The sequence below is a fragment of the Mesoplodon mirus genome (genome assembly GCF_964341445.2).
Source record: "Mesoplodon mirus genome assembly, chromosome: 7".
Classification (NCBI taxonomy): Eukaryota; Metazoa; Chordata; class Mammalia; order Artiodactyla; family Ziphiidae; genus Mesoplodon; species Mesoplodon mirus.
Window position 1 is genome coordinate 127,259,945 of NC_138983.1, and position 21,757 is coordinate 127,281,701.

At 57.5% G+C, this 21,757-nt stretch overlaps 2 protein-coding genes across 11 annotated transcripts in view; one reads left to right on the forward strand and one right to left on the reverse strand.

The window, feature by feature from the left end:
• On the forward strand, positions 1–9,899 carry CXCR5 (C-X-C motif chemokine receptor 5; the record flags this gene model as incomplete). Of its 2 annotated transcripts, none has more annotated exons than XM_082628772.1 (2): positions 1–57; positions 8,832–9,899. In XM_082628772.1, 2 exons carry the CDS (start codon positions 1–3, stop codon positions 9,897–9,899), a joined length of 1,125 nt encoding a protein of 374 aa, XP_082484898.1. The 2 variants fall into 2 exon arrangements, with proteins under 2 accessions (XP_082484898.1, XP_082484899.1); XM_082628773.1 differs by having other exon boundaries at positions 8,838–9,899.
• A 1,524-nt stretch (positions 9,900–11,423) lies between these two features.
• The window catches only part of BCL9L (BCL9 like), a 28,728-nt gene continuing 18,394 nt past the window's right edge, over positions 11,424–21,757 (reverse strand). For all 9 annotated transcript variants that reach the window (XM_082626976.1, XM_082626975.1, XM_082626974.1 and 6 more), the window contains 5 exons: positions 18,594–18,804; positions 18,351–18,435; positions 15,965–18,251; positions 15,244–15,525; positions 11,424–14,811 (listed from right to left, as the gene is read on the reverse strand). In XM_082626976.1, coding sequence (XP_082483102.1) covers positions 13,718–14,811; positions 15,244–15,525; positions 15,965–18,251; positions 18,351–18,435; positions 18,594–18,804 — 3,959 coding nt within the window. In that variant the 3' untranslated portion in view covers positions 11,424–13,717. The remainder of the gene's footprint in view (positions 14,812–15,243; positions 15,526–15,964; positions 18,252–18,350; positions 18,436–18,593; positions 18,805–21,757) is intronic.

Genomic DNA, 21,757 nt, shown 5'->3' on the forward strand with positions numbered 1-21,757 from the left:
ATGAACTACCCCCTAACCCTGGACATGGACTTCATGAACTACAACCCGGAGGACCTGGTGAGTAGGGACAGGCAGCTTATTATGGTGGCCCAGGAATTCTAAATATCCTGTGCCCGGGGCCCAAGGAAGAGGGAAAGGCATGCAGTCCTCTCCCACTGCGGATCGGCAGAACCTAGACAGGCCCATCGGCGCCTGCCTTTTAAGGTTTGATTTCTCATTCCATGGAAAATAGAGCTGCTGCCTTAAATAGACATCCTTTATTTAGAGGGGATTGGAAGTATGGGTTCAGGTCCTGCATCCTCCCTGACATGCTCTAGGACCTAGAACAAGTCACTTTGCCTCTCCATTCTTCAGTAGGGGCTCCTCTCCTCATCTCATATGGCTGGAATACAGGGTAGATGGGAAAGTACTTTGGAGATTTTCTTAATATCAGGAGGCTGGCATTGCTGGTTGACCAATCAGTGTATGTTTATTCATCTCTTGCTCTACGATTCTGTCATCGGGGCATGACATTCTCTCTTGGATAGAGAAGGTGAGAGCCTGTTCTTGGCACTTAAATAGCTTACGGGCTAGCCAAGAAGAAAAAAAAATTACTCACCAGAAGCTCGTAGACAATGATTATGTGCTAAACCCAAGGAGATGGTCAGCAAGGGAGAGGACCCCAGTGGGCTGGGGTCAGGAGGTAGGGGGTGCCAAGCTGGTGTCAAGTTAGTGGAAGAACTCGGTGTTAATCCTAGAAATGTCTCTGAACGTGTTGTAGCCTCCCTCAGAGGACTGGGCTCTCTAGAGATAAGGTCTTTTTCGGTGGGCTAAGAAAATAGTCCCCAGCGTCACTGTCTGCTGCCCACCCAAGACTGTCCCGTGAAGCAGAGTAACCCAGTTGGCTTGGCTTTTCCTGGGTCCCCAGAAGATGTATGTAAGGAGCAACTCAACCAGAGACCCAAGACTCCTGTGTGAGGGCAGCAGAGGGTTGCTTGTAAGGATCTTCTGGAAACTTTCTTGTAGTCTTCACTCCCTTTCCCCCATGGCCAAGAGCACTGCTAGGAAAAGAACTTCTCTCTGAGCTAAATTCTGGGCTGGATCCTTTTCGAAATGTCCAAACCTTTTCTCCTACACCTGCCAGCTCTCCTGGCCCTAAACTCCCCCTGAGATGGTCTCCGACTCCCTCTAGCTCCCTTGACTGGAGTCTATACTGTAACTCCACCAGCTGTGTTCCCAGACTTGCTTGGAAAAGTCTGCCTCTCACTTGCCCAGATCCCAAGACTTGGAAGCGTAAGCAGAGCATGGGGAGGTGGGGGAAGGGATAAGTACCCAAAGCCTGTCTTCTCAGATCCAAGCCCCCGATAAAAGCAGAGCCAGAACCATCAGTCTAATCAGACCTGCTGCTTAATTTGTGGGACCCAATGCAAAATGAACATGCAGGGCCTCTGTTAAAAATTTCAAGATAGAGACGGCAGAGCAGTAAACCAAGCCCAGGGCTCTTCTAAGTGCTGGGCCCTGCGTGACTGTACTGGTCTCACGCCCATAAAGCTGGCCCTGAGTCCAATCAGACGAAAACCCCACAACCCTGACAAGGCAACGTGCTCCCACCCTGGCCCCCAGCCCTGGCCCCTGGCCTCACCTGACTAGGTTACTGGGCATCTTCCTCCGCCCGAAGCTTGAAGCTGACCACGAGCCCTGACCCAGTTGGATATCACAGTAACCAACTCGAGACCTGGCCGGTTCTGGCTTCTGAGAAACCTCAAGAGTTCCCCTAACTGCACGCCTCACTCCACTGTGTGACCTACTAGAGACAGGTGGCCGCAGGGGGACAGCGGGGCATGTCCCACATACCGAAGAAAATCTGCAGCCCCGGGAGAGAGAGCGGTGACTCACTTCATGTCAAGCCTCAAATGAGTGGTCTCAGCCCAGGCATCCCTGCAGGCCTGAACCTCCTCCATCAGGGTCGGGCCAGGAGCCAGGAGTCCTAGGACCATCCGGGCCCTGGACCTTTCTTCAGCCAGCCCCCAGCACCTCATCCCGCCTTCACCCAACTCCCATACACTCTCTCTCCAGGGCTGTTGCCCCCTCAGAAGTACAGACACTCTCTCTCCACCCCCCGCCACTCACAGCAGGACCTTGAGCAGTTTTGACAGGCTCCCTGACGGTATCTCCCAGCACAGGGGCCCTGGCATGGCAGGGCAGCAGGAGAGTCTTGTATGCAGTAGCTTCTCAATAAGTATGTACTGATTTGTGCTGCTCTGCTGAGTGTCTCAACTCCCCATTTCTCTCTGGAGTTAGTCTCACTTCTATTATTTTGCTTCCTATTCCTCTCCCTCTCCTGGTCCAAACCAAGTATCAGTTCAGTGTCCTAGAACACTGGGTTCTAGACTCCAGTGCTGGGTTAAGAACTGGGGGCTCTTGGCCATAAACCAAGTGTTGGGCACCCTATCTTCCCTCCCTCCTCTTGCATTCTAAGATCAACTGTTTAAAATGTCCATTTTCTTGAGAAAGGTTGCTAATTCCCATGAATAGAGGATCCAAACAGAAAAACCCTAGATGGCTAAGTACCAGAAACTAGGAGCCAGGTCCCTGGGGTGGGCATGCCAGGGACACATCCTGCTGGGAAGGCAGATCTAGGCAGACCTAGAAAAGCCTCTGTCCTTAGGAACCTGGATCTGAAAGCATGCAGCCTCCTCTTGACAGACCTAGGACCTGGGGCACCTACAGGGGTCGGTCATAAACTGCACCTCCAGCCCCACCCTGCACACCAGCCAGGAGGGGAAGCTGCTATAGAGCAGGGTGAAGGTGGTCCAGCCCCAGGGCCTGGCTTCCCCTGACCCCTCCCCAGGGATGACCCCCACAGACTATGACTTCAGCGTGATCAGCGCATCACAGGACGGGAAGGCCATTCATACTCACTGCCCCATTTCATCAAGGAGGTGTGAAGAAGAGGAACCAAAACCAGCTCAGGCTGTTTCTGGGGTTTACCTTGGGGGAAGGGAGGCTCACCCCCTCCCAAACCAGGTCAAAAGTCCCAGAGGAACCCCAGTGGAAGAAGCCCCAACTGGGGCTGATTGGAAGGGTCAGAGATGAGGGAGAGACCCAGGGCTAGCCTGGAGAGGGGTCAGTGTTGGGGCAAGTCTGGGCTCAGGCACACAGACCACAGTCTCCATCAGAAATTCTTGCCTTCAGTGAGGACACAGACTGTGGCTGATCCACTCCTCTGGCACAATGGCAGAAAAAGTGACCATGAATTTAGCACTGAGAATCAGGACACAAGAATGTGTATTCTTTCAGGAACGATGGGACAAAATATTTCAAATCAGTACTGACCCAGGAGATGGCGTCAAGAGGTTGCCGTACACACCTAAGAGACCTGTCTGCCTGTCCCTCGGACTGTGTGGCTCTGTCCCCAAAGTGCGAATTGATCTGGGGTGCCAAGGGGGACCCCTTGAAACCTAAAGACTCAGTGCAGAGGTAGGGATAGCTTAAAGTCTCCCCCCAGAACCACACCCAGAGTAGTGCCATGTTCCTGATGGCCAAACCTTTGGGTGGAGATGGAAGAGGAGCCTGGCGGGCTCGCTCCTGAGGGGTGGGGGCGGGGAGAGGGGGGAGATGTGACAAATGGCCAGCCAGAGTCTCAGATGGTCTTTAGGGGGTGTGGGACCTCTAAAGGAAGCGTGGGGAAGGGATAAAGTCCTCCGCCCTCGCCTCTCAGCCCAGCCTCCTTCCTCCAGACCCCCGCACCCCTCAAGCCACGGAAAGCTGGAATGAGAGACGCCCTGGCTGGTCCCACTCATGACTCCTGACTCTGGGTTGGGAATATCCAGCCAGGGACATAAAAGGAGACGGAGTCTGTGTGTGTCCCCTATAGCCAGAGTGATGAACCGCGCGCGTCTGTGTGTAGACGCCTCTTGCAGCTAGTATGACTCAGGCCCCTGGAGCCCTGGAGTTGGGCCTGGATGAGCCAAGCACTCAGCAGCCCTGCCTGCCTCCTGGGGGCTGAGAAGCAAGTCGGGCTGGGCCATTCACTCAGTGAAGAACAGACAGGCTGCAGAAGCAACGGCTCCCACCCAGGTGCTGAGCTAGATGAAGGTGACACTGAGAACCAGATCAGCACAGGGCAGGGCATGGCAGCCAGAGACTCAAAAGCATCTGGGAGCTGTGAGCAAGGGACATCTGAGGGCAGGGCCCAGCTTCCTTTCCAGAGCAGGAATCCGTTCCCACACACTTGGCCTCAAACATTCCTCTTCCTCCCAAGGGCCCCAACCCATGGTTCGACAGTTCTGCCTGTTAGAAGGTTCTTTCTCCTTTGACTGAAACACCCCCCATCCCAACCTCCGCCCATTTCTCCTGCTCTACCTGCTAGGACCTCACACAATAAGCCCATCCTGCCTTCTCGCCATGGGGGCTCTTTCCAGTCCTGGAAGGAGCCAGCTCTCCTGGACTCAAGTCTTCTCTTTCCTGGACACCACAGCCTGGGACCTGGAAACTTTCCCCCAGGGTGGGGATTTCCAGACCCCTTAACAGCTGGTCACCCTTGTCCAGCCCAAACAAACTGGGTTGGTGGCAGGTGCCCACCTACAGGTTTCTGTTCACCTAGATAAGGCAACAGAGCCCTGCTGGCAGCCACGCCACCCTGTTGACTCATCTGAAGCCTGCAGTCAACAAACTCTCAGGTCTTTTTCTCATAAACAGTTGTTAAGTCAGGTCTTCTCCAACCTGTCCCTGAAGAGTTGAAGTTTTAAACCCCATCTAGGTCTCTACGTTTTTCTTTACCAATTCCACCTGGTCAGTTTGGGCCTGTAGTTCCAGGTTGTAGAGAACTCTGCACGGTCTGAAAACCTCCCCCAGCCGTATCACCCAAGACAGGGCTGAGAGTGAAAAAGAGGAGAGGGTCCAGGACAGACCCCTGAGGAAGGTCCTAGACACCCGCTGCCCACCTGCTGACACAGAGCCCCATCAGCAAACGTTTGCTGAGCTTCACACCGGCCAGTGCAGGGCAGTGAGACAGCCTCATTATTTGAAGTCAGATGGGGCTTGGAGGACTTAATTATCCAAGGAGGGGCCTGGGTCCTACAGAGGTTCCTGAGGAAGGAAAGGAGGGAGGGGCAGGGGAGTGGAGTGGGGGTGGGAAGAGTAATATTTGTAATTCCAAGCACTCTGATCTCTCCCCCCATCCTCCCTTCTCCTGGCACCTCAATACCAGGGCACAGAATGTTCTAGTCCCCACTCCTGCCCTCTCCGCAGCTTCATCCCAGTCATCGTGGTTTCTTGCCTTCTTTGAGGCCTGGGTCCCTGGCCTCTGTTAGGCTACTGTCCGCTGGGTACCTGCTTATGCCACATGCTGTCGTGGCCCCAGCAGTCACACGTCTGAGTCTATACAGGGTCATGCTGCCGTCAGAGTGTGTGTGTGCCTGAGGGCCGTGGCTTCCTGCAGCTTCTCATAGCAAAGGATGAGTGAGCGCTCGGCCACATGGCCCACCCTGAGCTCCCTCTGGGTGTGAGTCCTGGGGGGCTCCCTTCCGCGCCCACTCCCCGCAGCATTCAGGATTCCTGATTCCTAACTTCCCACTGGGCCAGAGCTGACCTTGCTCGATTACCTATCTCCATGATTTGAGGAAGGGCGGGTGTGCCGGATCCCCTGGCTGTGGGAAGTGGCTTTAACACGTGCCACTCCCGAGCCCCCAGGATGTCTGTTTGACACCTCCTGCTGAGAGGCATCACCATCTCTCAGCACTCCTCAAACCAGCTTCCTCCGTCTTCTCCTCTCTGCCTGAGCGCTCTGCCGAACAATGGCCTCTTGGTAAGAAGGGAGACAGTCCCCCACTCCCAACCCTCCTCTAAACCTGGGTTCTCAGGAGATGGGGGCTCTGGGGTCCTGGGGACTTGTCTCTCTGTGTTGACTTTAAATGAGCAGCAAACAATCAACCTGAATGCTTTAGAGGGCAGGTCTTGAGTGGTTCTGGACCAGAGAGGCTGGCTGCACCTAAGCCCTCCGCTGGGCAGTGGGACGGCCAGGCTCCCACCACAAGGTAGATGGAGTCCAGCCCCGCTGACTGCACCAAACCCTGCATCTCTTCTTCTGTCTCAATTGCTTTGCTCTGCATGGAAACAGCTCATCTCACTGCTTTCCCCTTTAACTCCTGCTGAATTCCAGGATGAATCAAATGGTTGTATTCAATGACGATGTTGGAAATAACTCCCAATATGGTTAGAGAACCCAAGATAGGCTCTAGGCGGTCAAGAGCATTGGGAAGAGGCAAACACTGAAGAAGGGTGGGAAGGAGTGTCTGAGTCTGCTGAGGCACAGGGAGGAACTTCCCCGGAGTCCCAGAAGACGAGGTGCCCTGGCCTTATCTGGGAAACCACTCTCCAAGCGGTGTAGCACACATCTGCATCATGTCTGGCATAAAACACATGGTCTTGTAAGGGAGACACCCGAGACCCACCCCCGGGAGCTCACCATCCAATGAGGCCACCGACATCCCAACCCTGAGTGAGGTGACAAAGGCACACGTGATGGAAGAAGAGAGAATGTAATTCCAAGCAGAAGATTTAGGAAGGACACAGGAAGGTGGGGCTGAGTGGGGCCTTGAAGGAAGCATAGCAATAGGCAGACTTGGGAAGAAAGGACTGCTGGGCGAAAGGAAGAGTTTTAGAGACAGGATTGTATCAGCGTGATGGGGGCAGGCAGCCAGGAGAATGATGAACCTGAAGGAGAGGGATAAAGCGATAAAGTGGAAGAGAAGGTTGGAAAGGTCAGGGGAATATACAGTTTGCAAACATGTAAAGGCCCTGTAGAGGAGTTTAGACCTCACCCTGCAAGTCCATGGTCTTCCAGTGAAAGCAGAACCATTTTTGTAAACAAAAGCATATGTGTGAAACACCACATGAGACAAGGGTGTCTGGATTAAAGACGGGAGGACCAGAGGCTCCCTCCCTTCCCACTGCCCCCCCCCACCCCAGTAAAACCTGCAAAGAAAGTCCATGGACTTATGCTGTATGGGAGGCCTCACAATTCGTTCTGAAATTTAGTAACGTATGGTAAACATCTCTTCCTAAGAGAATGTGCAGGTAAACCTCACTTCTTTCTGAGCGCTGCATAGTATTCTGCTGTGTGAATGCACTGAGGTTGGCTTCTTCCAATCTTCTATGGATCAACTTGATCCCAGACATGACTTTTCCTTATAACTGGCTTTGCTATTAAATATGACTAACACAACATTTTAAATCAACTCTACTGCAATAATTTTTTTTAATTCTTTGAAATTGAAAAAAAAAAGATAAAGACAAAAAGAAAAGAAAACCACTGCTTAGAGGTAACAGGGAACCAGTAAAAGATTTTAAGCAGGACACTGATGTGATGGTATTCGTGGGCTGAAAAACTCATCCTGTCCTCTGTGTAGGAGATGGATAAGAGTGGAGAAGTCGGTGAGAATGGGACCCATGGGGAGACAGAAGTCCTGAGCATTAGGGTGAAGGAGGGCTAGACTGGGGCTATGGCAGAGGGATGCTGGGGTCGGGCGAGCCTACGACTCTGCCGCTGCACGAATGTATCCTCCCACCCGCTTCTCCCAGAGCCACCTGCCCCAGGAACTGGAAGGAAAGGCCCAGATTGGGAAATGGGTCTTCCCACCATGGAGAGCAAGTGTAGGACCCACAGCTGGGGCCCTGGGTAGCAGCACAACCACCCCCTGCTTGTGTGGGACCCTCGCTCTCCAGGAAGGAGGGCAGGGTGGGACCACCCTGAGCCTGGGTGCCCGGTACCCTCTCCCATCCTCTCTCTCCCTGGGGCTCATCGTTTACAGAAGTGCCTTTTTGAAGCCACATAAGCTGGTTATAATTGGTTTTGAAATGCCGTGGAGAGGGGTCTGGTTACGGGAGGGGGTGGGAAGAACAGAGCTGGGAAGTGAGGAGCAGGTGCAGGGGGGCAGCTGTGAGTGAAAGGTATGAAAACAGGCGCCCTGCCTTCCTTTGCGGTTAGCTGGGTAAACAACCTGAGTGCTGGGGTGGGGAGGGGTGGGGGGAGGAGGGGGAGGCAAGGGAGGAGTGAGTTTCCGGAGACAGAGTGGGCACATCCCCTTCACTTGGAAGCCTCCCCCCTCCCCCCTCCCCCCTCCCCCCCTCCCGGAGAAGGGAGGAGTTTGCTGGTGATGGGGAACAGCAGGCAGGGCAGCCAGGCAGCGCTGCGTAGTGGTGCAAGTTACATCAGCGTGGGTTCGAGCAGACCTGATCTCTGGCAAGACATGGGTGAAACAGGAATATCACATGCCTTGAGCTTGCTGTGCCGATTAAACAAAAAAAGAGGCTCTTACTACAGTTTCAGATATAATGAAGGAACAAGGGGACAAACTGAGAGCAAGCCAGCAGGCCATACCAGCATCCACCCCTTCAGCAGGATCCTAGGTCTTAGTGCCCTCTGTTCTGTTCAGAATTGGAAGAGATGGCTCTTTGTCCCAACCAGATCCATTCCCCCAAATGGAAGCCCTGATTCCAGCCCCTGCGGCTGCATCCTTCCGCACCTGAGGCCTCGCAAATGAGAAACGACTTACAGGTGCCCAGCCCTTCAGAGTTTATGAAGCACATCCACACCATATATCTCCTTTCATCTTTGTCACTACCCAGTGAGGGATGTTTACAGATGAAACCTGAAGTTGGAAAAGGCAACGTGATTTGTTTGAGGAACACAAAGGGAAACTGGGATTTGGTCCCTGGGCGGACTGGGAGTGCAGGGACAAAAGCAGTTAGCCTGGGGGGATAGGATTACTCTACCAGGGGGTCTGGGTCCCTCTTGAGAGGAAAGACTGGTTCTCAGTTCTCACCCTCCTGTCTCCTTGCCCTTGCAGTACAAGGAATTAGGCAGCTACAATGACAGTACGGAGACCCACCCAATGGAAAATCACCTCTGCTCCGCAGCTGAGGGGCCCCTGCTGACCTCCTTCAAGGCCGTGTTTGTGCCCGTGGCCTATGGCCTCATCTTCCTCCTGGGTATGATGGGCAACATCCTGGTGCTGGTGATCCTGGAGCGGCACCGGCAAACGCGCAGCTCAACCGAGACCTTCCTGTTCCACCTGGCGGTGGCCGACCTCCTGCTGGTCTTCATCCTGCCCTTTGCTGTGGCCGAGGGCTCCGTGGGCTGGGTCCTGGGCAGCTTCCTCTGCAAAACCGTGATTTCTCTGCACAAGATCAACTTCTACTGCAGCAGCCTGCTCCTGGCCTGCATCGCCGTGGACCGCTACCTGGCCATCGTCCACGCCGTCCACGCCTACCGCCACCGCCGCCTCCTCTCCATCCACATCACCTGTGCAACCATCTGGCTGGCGGGCATCTTCTTTGCCTTGCCAGAGATCCTTTTCGCCAAAGTCAGTCAACCCCATTACAACGACTCTCTGCCACACTGCACCTTCCCCCAAGAGAACCAGGCCGAAACCAATGCCTGGTTCACCTCCCGCTTTCTCTATCACATCGGAGGATTCCTGCTGCCAATGCTGGTGATGACCTGGTGCTATGTCGGGGTGGTGCACAGGCTGTGCCAGGCCCAGCGGCGTCCTCAGCGGCAGAAGGCGGTCAGGGTGGCCATCCTTGTGACAAGTGTCTTCTTTCTCTGCTGGTCACCCTACCACGTTGTCATCTTCCTGGACACCCTGACGAGGCTGAAGGCCCTGGGTAGCACTTGTGAGTTCAACGGCTACCTCTCCGTGGCCGTCACCGTGAGCGAGTTCCTGGGCCTGGCCCACTGTTGCCTCAATCCCATGCTCTACACGTTTGCCGGAGTGAAGTTCCGCAGTGACCTGTCGCGGCTTCTGACCAAGCTGGGCTGTGCCGGCCCTGCCTCTCTTTGCCAGTTCTTCCCTAGTTGGCGCAAGAGCAGCCTCTCGGAGTCAGAGAATGCCACCTCCCTCACCACCTTCTAGGTCCTAGCCCCCCTTTGTTTCTGCTTTCCTTGGGGCAGGCAGTGATGCTCGAACTCCTTCCAACAGGATCTGGGATCCTAAGAGCTCGCCTTGGCCAGTGTCCTCATGTGGGGCAGCTGGAGGAACCAAGCCCTCTTTCCAGGACAACCCCGCCAGCTCTTCTCGCAGCCCCGGGTCTAGGCTGGGGTCCAGGGAGGGGAAAGCAGCCCAAGGGCAAAGCAAAGGATACCTGCGCTCGTCCGCATCACTTCGGGCTGAGAGGACCACACTTACCTTCTCTCATCCTGACCATCCAAAGCTCAAGAAACAAATTTTCCTTCTGCCCCTGTCGATAGGGAGAGTCATTCCCCTTCCAGAACGTACTCCATCATCTTATGGACCACCGACCTCCACAACCACCCACCTCTCCTCCCACCTCACCTGCCAAAAGTAACAAGCAGCTGAGCACCAGGGGATGGTTGGAGGTTAAGGCTGAGGAAAGGCCAGCTGGCAGCAGTGGGGCCTTAACACGTCTCAGTGCCTAATGAGCAGACATTCACCAGCCCTGCAGCATCTTGACCAAGCAGGGAGCTCAGGATGACCCAGTCCAGGTGGCTGCCCCTGGCTCTGACCAAAATGGTGCCGGGCCAGCCCCATGTCACTGGGCCCTGGGAGGTCTGCGGCCAGAGGCAGACTCCAGGTGCCCTCAGAGACCAGCCAGCATCCTAGAGAAGGACTAAGGTCAGCAGAGAGGAGCCCAACCAAGGAAAGGAGATTCTCCTTCCCCAGCTCCAAGGATGAACAAGTATTAACCAAAGGCAGCTGTCTTCCCTGCCCAGGGTGGAAAGCTCCCAGGGTGGGCCAGGGGCAGCAGGGTCCAGGGTCCTGGTGGGTCTGGGCACCGATGGGGAAGGGGACAGACGTGTCCTTCCCTGTCCCTCTCCCCGCAAACTACACAGCCAGGGGAAACTCCTGGAGCCACAGAGAGAATCTGACCACAGCGCAGAGATGGAGACCTCCTGAGGAAAGAGACAGACCTAAGGGGTCCCTGGGGGTCATCTCATCCAGCCCCCTGCCCGCAGGCCAGGCCATCCCTCTGGGCCTCAGCAAGAGCCGCGAGGCATCCCCTTGGGCTGGGCAGTGTGACAAGCAGGCCTAGGCTGGGAAGTCCCCAGGCTCCAGGAAGCTGGGCCCTGCCCCGAGAGGATACTACTCAATTGGAACCAGAGGAAGCTGCTCCGTGCCTGCCTGCCCCCTGCCCGGGGAGGGCTCTCCCTGCCTCCTCCCCAGCCTCTGGTCCGCCTAGAATGGGACATGAGGGACCCTAGTAGTTGCTGAGGGCACACATCGGTTGCCCAGGCCCACTCAAGCCAGTCAGCCAAGGTCCCTAAGAGGCCCCCGCAGGGGAGATCAGAGCTGTGACCCAGGGGACTAGGTCTTCACCGTGGAACACCAGGGAATCCCTGGGGCCCCTTTTTCCTCCCAGCACCCAATAGTAAGTTGGGCAGCGGAGGAGCCAGACACAGAAGCAAGATAGCAAGAAACTGGATTTTTAATTTTCTCTTTTTAATAAAAAGGCACCTATAAAACAGGTCAATACAGTACAGGCAGCACAGAGACCCCCGGAACAAGCCTAAAAATTGTTTCAAAATAAAAACCAAGAAGATGTCTTCACATATTGTATTTATATATTTATATTTATATATATATTTATATAATGGTACAAAATGGCTGGGGGTGTGGCCATGGATGGAGGGAAGTAGCTGGCCTGTGGAATTCACCTTGGAAAGCTAGTCTGGTGGCAGAGGTGGGAGGAGCGGGGGAGGGGGAGGGCATCGGGCCCTTTTCAGTCTGACCCGTCTCTCCTCTGCGCAGGAAACACTTAAGAGTCGGTTTGGGGAGTCTTGGGTCATGGGTGGGGGACTCAAGGGCACAAGGCCTGGGTTGAGACAGGGTGGGAACGTGTCTGGTGGGATTGAGGGCAGGTGGCCCCTGAACGCGGGGGACCAGGCCCTGGCCCCTGGGAGGGGCTGGGGGAGGCAGGAGCTCGCAGCCAGCCCCAGAGGAAGCACTTGACCTGGCTGACGGGGTACTGAGGACAGCACCAGACTGGGAGAACTGGGGACAAATTCCCTTTGTATCACAGCTGCCAATGGGAGACCAGGCCCTCAGGTCAGGAAGGCTGGGGACGGGCCACGGCAGAAGACACCTTGTCTAGAAATGGCCCTTGGCCCTGGGGGTGGGGTACGCAAGGCCTCAGGCAGGTAGCTGCTCTGCCACCTCACAAGGCAGGAAAGGAAGTGAGAAAAGGAGAAGTGTTTTACTCCTGGGGCTGAGGGGGGCAAAACACCCAATCGTGTATGGCTTCAGCTCTGACCAGAGGCGGGTGGGGAGCTCGTATGGGAAAGAGCCGGGGGCTGAGGGGAAGGCAGTGGCTGCGCCTGGGTGGGCAGAGCCCTGAGCTCTGGGCAGAGGGACCTTGCCAGCGATCGGCCAGGCAGAGAGAAGCGGGAAGACGCCCTCCTGCTCCGCATCCAACACTCTCTCTAGTCCATCCTCAGCGGGTGGAGGCTGGAGGGAGACAGACGGACTCGGCCAAACCCTTTTCCTTTCCTCCTTTGGTGATAAGAAGTAAGTGGTAGCCTCTGGAAGAGTCATGGCCCTGGGGGCTACCTGGCCCAGAGCCACCACTGCAGCGGGCAAAGGAGCATCCGGCCCCCCCCAGGCCACCCCTCCACGGCTCCACACGAGGGGGCCACACAGTCTCCGCCTCGTCCTCCTTGCCTTCATCCCGGACTGGGGACCAAGGACTTCAAGTTCTGGCTAAGATGTAGCAGCAGGGGACACCAGACATCCAGAGCTAGGAAGCCAGGGCCCCGTGTCACCTCTGTGGGGCAAACACACATGCACGTGCACGCGTTCTCCTGAATCACTCAGCAGCAGACAGGCTGCCGCCCTGGGGGGTCTCAGCCCTGCTGGGGCTCACCAGGTGGAAGCCTAGGTGGTCTGACCTCAGTTTAGGTGTGGGTGTAGCTACGTCATTTCACCATTAGGGGACAGGACCGGAATGGTATCCTTTATTGACCCAGAGACACTGCCACAGCGGGTAGGTGTGTCAGACTGCGTGCCCCTGGGTCCAGGGGAATGGAAGGGGCAATCATTTGAAAAAGGGGGGAAGGGTTTCTTTTATCCTTTTTTTGTGTGACTTCTATCAAAACACAGAAATACAGCACACACACAAACCGGCACAAAAGCGCAGCGCTCTATTTACAGCTACGGCTGGCGCCTGCCCACCTGGCCAGCCGCCTGCAGGTTGGGGTGGGAGAGGGGGTCAGCCACATCATCAGGGAGAGGAACTGAGGCAGGAGAAGACAGAAGGAAGAACGGCGGGGTGGGGGCAGAGAAACCAAGAGGAGGAAAGTGAAGCTCCCGGAGGAGACAACAGCAGGAGGGGGAGGGAGAGGCAGGGAGAGCTCTCCTCTCCTTCCACTCCCTGCCAAGGATTGGATACAGGGCTCTGAAAGCAAAGCTGGAGAGGGCGGACGCAGAGAAAGAGGGAAAATCGAGGCTCCGTAGGACTGGGGGGGTGGGCGCGGAGGGGCAGTCCTGGCGGCCGAAATGGGACCAACCCCCATCCCAAATCCCCCACCCCACCTGCCACTTCCCCCTAAGCTGCCAGCACATCTGGTTTCCACAAATGCCACTCCCCACACAAGCCCCCTCCCACCCCCTCCACCCCACCCCTTGACCCAGGCCATCCCAACACCGAAGGGGAAGAAACCTTCTTAAGGTTATCGCATTTGCGGTATCGCCCCAGCTCCAGCCCCCAACGGGGACTGCTAGAAGGGCAGGTTGGCCATGCCACCCGGCGCCGGGAGGTAGCCCATCTGGCTGTCCAGAGACACACTGCGCTGCCGCAGCGGGTGGGACACCATGAGGTTCTGCTGGGGCGGGGGGCCCATGAGAGAGCCCTGCGGGGGGAGCATGTGGGGGGGCTGGCTGTAGACCTCACCGCCCACGCCCCGCTGCTTCATCAGCATGAAATTCTGCTGGGTCATGAGGCCTTGTGGAGGGGCCATGACCCCCTGGTGCAGGCCATGGGGCACCATGCCCTGCTGTGAGGGCACACCTGTCCTGCCCAGCAAGGACATCTGTCCGGGGTGGCACATGGACATGCTGAGCCCCCGCTGGACGCCCTGCTGGCCCGGGAGGTTGGGGGGCCGGGAGGGGGTCTGCTCCGCCATCATGTTCTGCAGGTTCATGAGATGCAGATTGGGGGGCTGGGCCTTGGGGGGCTGGTTCTCGCTCTTGGGGAAGTACTGGAGGGTGCTGCTTGGCTTCTCCGAGGGGATGATCCTGGACAAGTCGAACTCGGGGATCCCCGTCGGGGTGGGCCGGATCACCTCGCTCAGCTCAGGGTCGTTCAGCACGGACGCCACCCCGGGGAGCACGCCCGGGGGGTACGCGTCGCCCATGCGGCCGGCCATGCTTTTGCCCATCAGGTGCTGCTGGGGGGGCAGGGGGCCTGGCGGCTGGCTGGGCAGGTCCTCTGGGGGCAGGGCCATGCCTGAAGGGTAGTGCTGCTGCAGGCCCGGTCCCCCGCCCCCGCCCCCACTAGGGGCCATGGCACCGTGGGGCTGCTGCAGCCGGGGGGGAAAGGGCAGCATCTGGGCCGAGCTGGGCACCGGGCCGCAGGGGGCACTCAGGGAGTCTGGGCCCCCTGGAGCCATCATCATCGAGTTCTGAGGGGGCCCTCCTGTCCCCTGTGCATTGGGGTGCAGTGGAATGTTGGAGCCCAGAGGGGTGGGGGAGGGCAACATGGTAGGTGGGGGGTCATGGGACAGGGGCTGCTGGCCTGGCAGGTTCATGCCCATGGGGCTCTGGGCAGCAGCTGAGTTCAGGTGCATCTGGGTGGGCTGGTTATTGCTGATCCCTGCGGGGAAGGAGAAATGGGGGTCAGGAACCGTGCACACCCAGCTGGGGGAGGGTGCAGAACTCAGTCCTTCCCCACTCCCCAGCCAGGCTGGTACCAGAGCTGAGGGCTTTCACCGTTGGCCTGCCCTAGCTGCGAGGGAAGGGACTCCAGGCACTTAGGTGAGAAGCCAAGAAGCACAAGCTCTGGCCCAGCCGGCCAGGGACACATCAGTTAGGTGGAAAGACCACTCCAGCTTTCCGGGCTTGGCTTGACTGGGCGACAATGAGTGGAAACTGTGACCCGGGACACATCCCCACCCCACGCCCAGGGCTCTTTGGAAGCACAAAAAAGCCAGCAGGACCGCAGGGGCAGCCGCTGGCCGTGGCAACTCTTCCCACTCCCAGTGCCTTCATCAGCTCTTCTCCCCACAGCCCCTCCCTGTCCCCGCACCTGGCCCAGAGCCCTGCGGTGGTGGTGGCGGGGGGAGCAGGGGCCGGTCGGGCAGCAGCTCGTCGTCTGAGGTGGCGATGGTCTTGATGGCATTGTGGTAGAGCGGGGTGGAGCTGGGCATGGCGTACTTGGACATCTGGGACATCATCAGTGACAGGGGGTTCTGGGAAGGTGTGGGGTCTGGGGAGGAAGTGAATGGCAGGCTGGGGTTCATGAGGCCGCTGGGAGGGTTGGCGGGAGGCGCTGAGGAGCTGCTCCGGGGGCCGCTAGGCGGGAGGGCACCTACAGAAGCAGGGAGACAGAAAGAGCAGGGGGTGACTGGGGAGGGGAAGATGAGTTTGGCTGCTCACACTGGGGGCTTAGGAAGAGGTCAGCTCCCAAATCTCCACCTGACTCCTCCAGGCACAGATGTCCCACTCAACACAGGCCCCCCACTGTCACTACAGCCCACCTGTCTCCAAGAAGTTCCCGCAGCCTCAGGGCCCCAGGCAGTGGGGAGACCCCAAATATGACCCCCTTGAAATGCCTGGGAGATGAACATGGTGCTCCCCGTGAAAGCTCATACACAGCTGCCAGCGTCTGCCCCTCGAGCAGAGCCGTCTAACTCTGGGCCCCAGCACAGATGCCTTCACTCACTCCCCTGGCCCAGCAAGAATACCCCCACCGGGGAGGCTCCCAGCGCCAGAGGCCAGGGCCCACTTGCCTGGCCCCGTTGACTCACTCTGTTCCATGTTGCCCAGGGTGCTGGAAGAGTTCATGTTCAGAGGCGGCTGCTTGTTCTGGGGGACTCCGGGGCTGGGCATGGCTGTCTTGGGCGAGGCGACCCAGCCTGGAGAAGGCACCGCCATGGAGGGAGACTTAAGCCTGCTGGGCGAGCCGGTGGGCGAACGGACGCTGAGAGAGGAGCTGAGGACCTGGGGTGACTTGAGAGGTCCTGGCGGGTTGGCCGAAGGCAAGGGCACCATCTGTGAGGGAGTCTGGGGTGACTTGAGGTTGGCGGAGGGCGAGGTGACCAGGGGTGAGTGTACCTGGCTAAGGGTGGGCGACTTCAGATGCCCCATGCCTGGTGAGCCCATCTGATTAATACTGATGGTGAGGTCTGAAGGCCGTCTGCCCAGCCCCCGGTTTGGGGCTGAATGCACAGAGCCGGGAGGATTGGACGCAGGAGGCAGGGGCATGTGGCTGAGCCGGGTGGTACCCACGTTTGCCATGGGCATTGAGCTCTGGTCGGGGCTGAACATGTCTTGAGTATTGCCCATTTCCTGGGGCATGGCTTGGTAGGGTCCCTGGCCCCCAGAGAATCCTTGCTGTCCCTGGCTGGGAAACTGCGAGGGCATAAGCATCTTCTGCGGGCCGCCCATCATGCCGCTGCTGTTCTGGGCCCGCACCCGGGCCATCTCCTCGGGACTGAGGCCCTGCGGCCCCATCATGTCCCCAGGGCCCCGCATCTTCTGCGACATCAGCATCTGCTGCTGTGGGGTCATCTGCACATTCAGGTTCATGTTCATGTTCATGTTCACATTCATGTTCATGTTGAGGTTGCCTGGCCCCATGGGTGGGTCCACCTCCCTCAGCCCAGACTGCCCCATGGGGGGACTCAGGAGGCCCCGACCTCCACCAAACTCCATGCCCATGGGAGTGCCCGCCAGGCCCTCGCCGCCAGCTATCTGCCCGGGGAACATGGCTGGATCCATCTGCCGGTGCGCCTGCATCATCCGTTCCACCTCCATGCCCTGCCCCATGCCGCTGCCGGCCATGCCCAGGGGGCGCTGCATGCCCATCGACCGCTTCTCCAGCAGCTGGTGTCGCAGCAGCTCCTCACGAACCCGAGGGGTCATAAATCGCTCGGCTTCACCCTGCCCGCCTGGGTAGGGCACTGCGTTCTGGGCAAAATTGCCAGGCCCCCCCATAGGGGGCAAGTCTTCAGTCCAGCCCATACCCGGCCTCACAGGCCTCTGCATGGCATTCATGGGCACCTCCATGGGCATACCCTGTATGCCCCCAAACCCAGACACCCGTTGCATCTGGTTGCCTGGGAAACGGGGACCGGGGAAGGGTGGTCCACCCCGGAGCTGCATGGGATCTTGGACATCTATGGACCCCCGCAGCTGGGCTCCCATCCCGGGGGGCCACTGATCGCCAGGCTTGCTGTGGTAGGGAGGCGGTGGTCCCCTCACCACCAGGCCCCCCATGCCCATCATGTCCTGCAGCGGGCGGCCCCCATGCAGCCCGATCTGCTCCTCCTTCCGTCGTTTCTCCTCGTAGTACTCTTCCTGCAGCTTGCGCCAAGCCACCTGCTCAGGTGTCAAGCTGTCCTGGCCCAGCCTCTGCATCATCATGTTCATCTGCTGCCCCATGTCCCCGCCCGGGGGGTGCCCAGGCACTTCATGCTCCAGCGGGGGGCCCCCGAGGCTCTGTGTCTGCGAAATCATGGACTGCAAGGGCTCCTCGTACTTCTTCAGCCCGCTGGCCGGGGCTGTGGGGGGCTGCTGGGGGGCAGGAGGGGCTTGTGCTGGTGGTCCCCCCTCGCCTGCTCCTCCGGGGGCCCCCTTGAGGAAGGGCTCAGTCTCCCCGCTGCGGAGCAGCAGCCGTTCAATGTCTCGAAGCGTCTGGAGGGAACGCTCCCGATGCTCCAGCTGCTCCTTGGACAGGCCCTCTGAGCCCACCAGGCTCCGCTGCCCATTGCCGGTGGGGGCCTCCCCAAGCAGGGCAGGGCCGGGAGCGCTGCTGGGCTCTCCTCCAGGAGGCAGCGGGTTGTTGGCGGTGGAAGCTGTAGGGGTGTTAGGGTGGGTACCCCCAGTGCCACCACCCGTGCTGGCAGCTCCCACCGAGTTGGGTGTCAGGTCCTGACTGGTGTCCTCAGGAGGCCCCTCGGAAGGCAGAGCAGGGGGGGCGCTGCCTGGGGCTGGGGGTGGCGGTGGCGGCAGTGGAGGAGGCTGGGACTGAGGGGTGCCTGTTGATGGCGTGCTCAGGGGTAGCGGTTCTGGGGTGGGTGGCACTTTGGGGGCCTGCAAGAGGACAAAGGCAGAGCATGAGACAGGTAAGGGGATGCACTGGCCCATCCGCTGCTCACAGAGCACCATGCCCAGGCCAGGTGACACACTCACCTGGTCCAGCTTGGCACGGGGCACGTTCTGCTGGTGGTAGGCGAGGATGGAGTCGGCCCGGCCCTGCAGCACAGCCTCCGCAGCCCTACGCAGGAGGGTCGGGCACAGACAGCTAAGAGAGGCGGGCAGGAGGGAGCCCTCAACCTCACCCAGCCCAACCCAAGCCAACCCTGGCCCCCTGCAGGCACTCACTCAGGACCCCAGGCTGAGGGGTGCTAGGCAAACAAGGGCTGCGGCACTTACGTGTTGGCCAGGTGGGTGGTGAAGACATACACAAACTGTGAGGGAGGCTTTCCCGGGACACCCCCGCCTCCACCCCCGGGGGCGTCGGGCCGGAGGCCTGGCGGGGGCCCATGCGGGGGGCCTGGTGCGCTGCTCTCACTGAGGGGCAGTTGGGCGGCTTGGCCAGGACCCAGCTGTGGGGCCGCCATGGCTGGGTCTGCTACATTACAATCTGCACAGGAGAGGAGAGGGAAAGAGGCCCAGATTTAGAGAGGAGATCCAGTGGGGGGACAGCCGCCCACCCCCCTGTCGCTACTATACCATCCCAGAGATGCCCAGGGACAGAGAGGCTCACTGCTTCATAGCTCGTGCCCACGGGGTCATCTGGGGCCCCAATCGGGCATTTTCACTAGTCTAGTTTCTATACTTGCCCTAGACCAGGCTTTCAAAAGGATGGAAATTGTGCGGACCATGTGGAGAGGAGGGAGAGGGAAAATGTGACCCTTGAATAGGCTCCCGCATGCCTGGCACCCTGACGGACGCTTATGGATGTGATTCCATCTAATCATCTCATCCCTGGGAGGAAGCTGTCGTACAGTCCACTTGTCGTATACTCCACTTGACAGCCTCAGAGGGATGACATTACTCACCCAAGGTGACACAGCCAGGCAGTGCAGAGCCAGGGTCTGCACCAGACAGGGGCTGCAGAGCCCCGAGCTTGGCCCTGCTCCGACCCCTCGCCGTGGTCTGTGTGTGTGTATGCACATTGGCCAGGTGAGGGGAGAAGGCAAAGAGCTTGTACAGCTGATGATTCAAACGCTGAATGGTCTTCATTCTAGCCCTACCACTAACTGTTCTGCAACCTTACGAACAAGGTGCTTCCTCCCTCTAAGCCTCAGTTCCTTCATCTGTAAAATGGAAACACTAACTCCAGCCCTGCAGGAGGGGGAGGGGCTGGTCAAAGAAATCTATTTTTACAGCAAGTTCACAACTATGTCACAAACTAAAAAACTGTTTAGAAAACAGAGTTACAAAAGCCTGACATACTGGGTTCACTGCCAGGCTAGACTGGCTATCCTCGGCACCGAGCGAGGTTTTGTTCCACAGTCACAGCCCTGACTGTAAGTCCTCGCCTACAAAAGATCTACGCTTGGTCATTCATAGGTCTAGTGAGTGGGTGGAACTTTGCCACCAGTCAAGTGCCCGGCCTGAAGCCAGTGACAGCACCTGCTGCCCCAAGTTGTCTCCCTTGAGCTGGGGCAGCGGCCACCTTCCCGCAGGCCCACGGGCAGGCTCCTCTTCTTGAAGAAATCTTCTCTAACACTCCTACCTCATTAAAGGCCCTGCTCTGGACCCTGTCTCTCCAGTTTCACATAGAATAACAAAGCCAGAAGTTTGCGGGGGCGGGGGGACTTGAGAGCTGACCTCAATGTGTGAGGGCTGCCCTGGGGAAGAGGAAGGTGCGCATTCAATACACAGAACTAGGACTCCTGGGGATGTTATGGGGAGAGAGGCAGGCTTTATTTCAATAAAAAACCTTCTAGTACAATGATAACAATAAAAGCTAAACGCTGGGGACTTCCCTGGTGGTGCAGTGGTTAAGAATCCACCTGCCAATGCAGGGGACACGGGTTCGAGCCCTGATCCGGGAAGATCCCACATGCCGCGGAGCAACTAAGCCCGTGCACCGTAACTACTGAGCCTGTGCTCTAGAGCCCGCGAGCCACAACTGTTGAAGCTCGTGCGCCTAGAGCCCGTGCTCCGCAACAAGAGAAGCCACCGCAATGAGAAGCCCGCGCACCACAACGAACAGTAGCCCCTACTCGCCTCAACTAGAGAAAGCCCCCGCGCAGCCCCACTGCAGCCGGAAAAAAAAAAAAAAGCTAACACTGTTCTAAGTGTGCTACACGTCTCAACTCATTGACTCCTCACAACAACGCTAAGAGGAAAAGATTATTTTTATAGATGAGGAAACTGAGGCCCTTTCCCAAATTTACACAAATAATAAGTGGAAGACCCAGGATATAAACCAAGGCGGTCTGATTGCAGAGTCTGTGCTCTTAACTTCTACATTATACTGCCCTACCCTTAAGAACTCTTCGAGAATCTAACAGCAATATAACTAAAACAGTAAGTGCTTGCCTTGGTATCAGGTATGGGATGTTAGCAATTTCTGCTTTGATTTCCCTGTGTTTTCAAGTTTCTACAATGGTACAGTCTAGTGTTATAAAAGTGAATTGAGGAGGGTCTGTCCTGGGAAGCAGTGACCACCCCCATCTATCACTGAAGGGTTTGGCCAGGGGCTTGTGGACCACCAGTGAGTCCCCTGGGGTGGGGGCGGGGGGTGGCTGGGACCAGATGACCTTTAAAGTGCCAGCCAGCTGCAGAAGCTTCAGTATTTGATCCCATACACCACCTCCACCAACGTAATTTGCTCTTTCCACAAACATCTGCTGAGTCTGTTTCCTCCTCTGCATCATAATAACACCTACCTCACAAGGCTGTTATAAGGATTAAATAAAACAAAGTAGCAAAGTAGCAAAGTATCCTGCGTATTTTTTCTTCCTTCTTTCTACAGTCTGGCTTTCGACAAGTTCACAATTTAACATTCTCTGGTTAGTTTCTTACGCATTAAGTTGTTTCTCCCCACACACAGACATAAGCTTGGAGGGAAAGCATCAAATCAATGTATATGGGCTTCCCAAGGGCAGGAGTATGTCCGTTTCTCCCCCATCACTAGTGTCAGGCCCAAATAAATGCTGATCAATGCAAGAATGAGAGGGGTGGGCGTCCACCCACACCCACTCCTCGTCCTGGTGATGCGCTCCAGGCACTTGCCAGGAGTCAGTTAGAGGGTAGGGAAGGGCACCAGAGACACAGGCAATGTCAGCTCACACCCAGGCTTAGCACAGCTTTGCGCAGCAGAGCCAGCTGTCCAGCTCCCGGCGATGCTGGGCCCTCACCGCCCTCCCTCTAATAACCAGTAGGTGGCAGCATAGGCCAGGAATTCATGGGAGGAGGTGCAGATGTGGCCAGGAGAGGCCACCTGAGGTTCAACCTACCCCACCCTGGTCCCTAGGGAGAGGGGGCCACTGAGCACCTGGAAGGCAGCAACTGAGCTGTCACAGTGCAGGGAGGGACTGAGTCAGAGATGTGAGGTGGGAGAGGAGGAGCCTGGGCTCCTG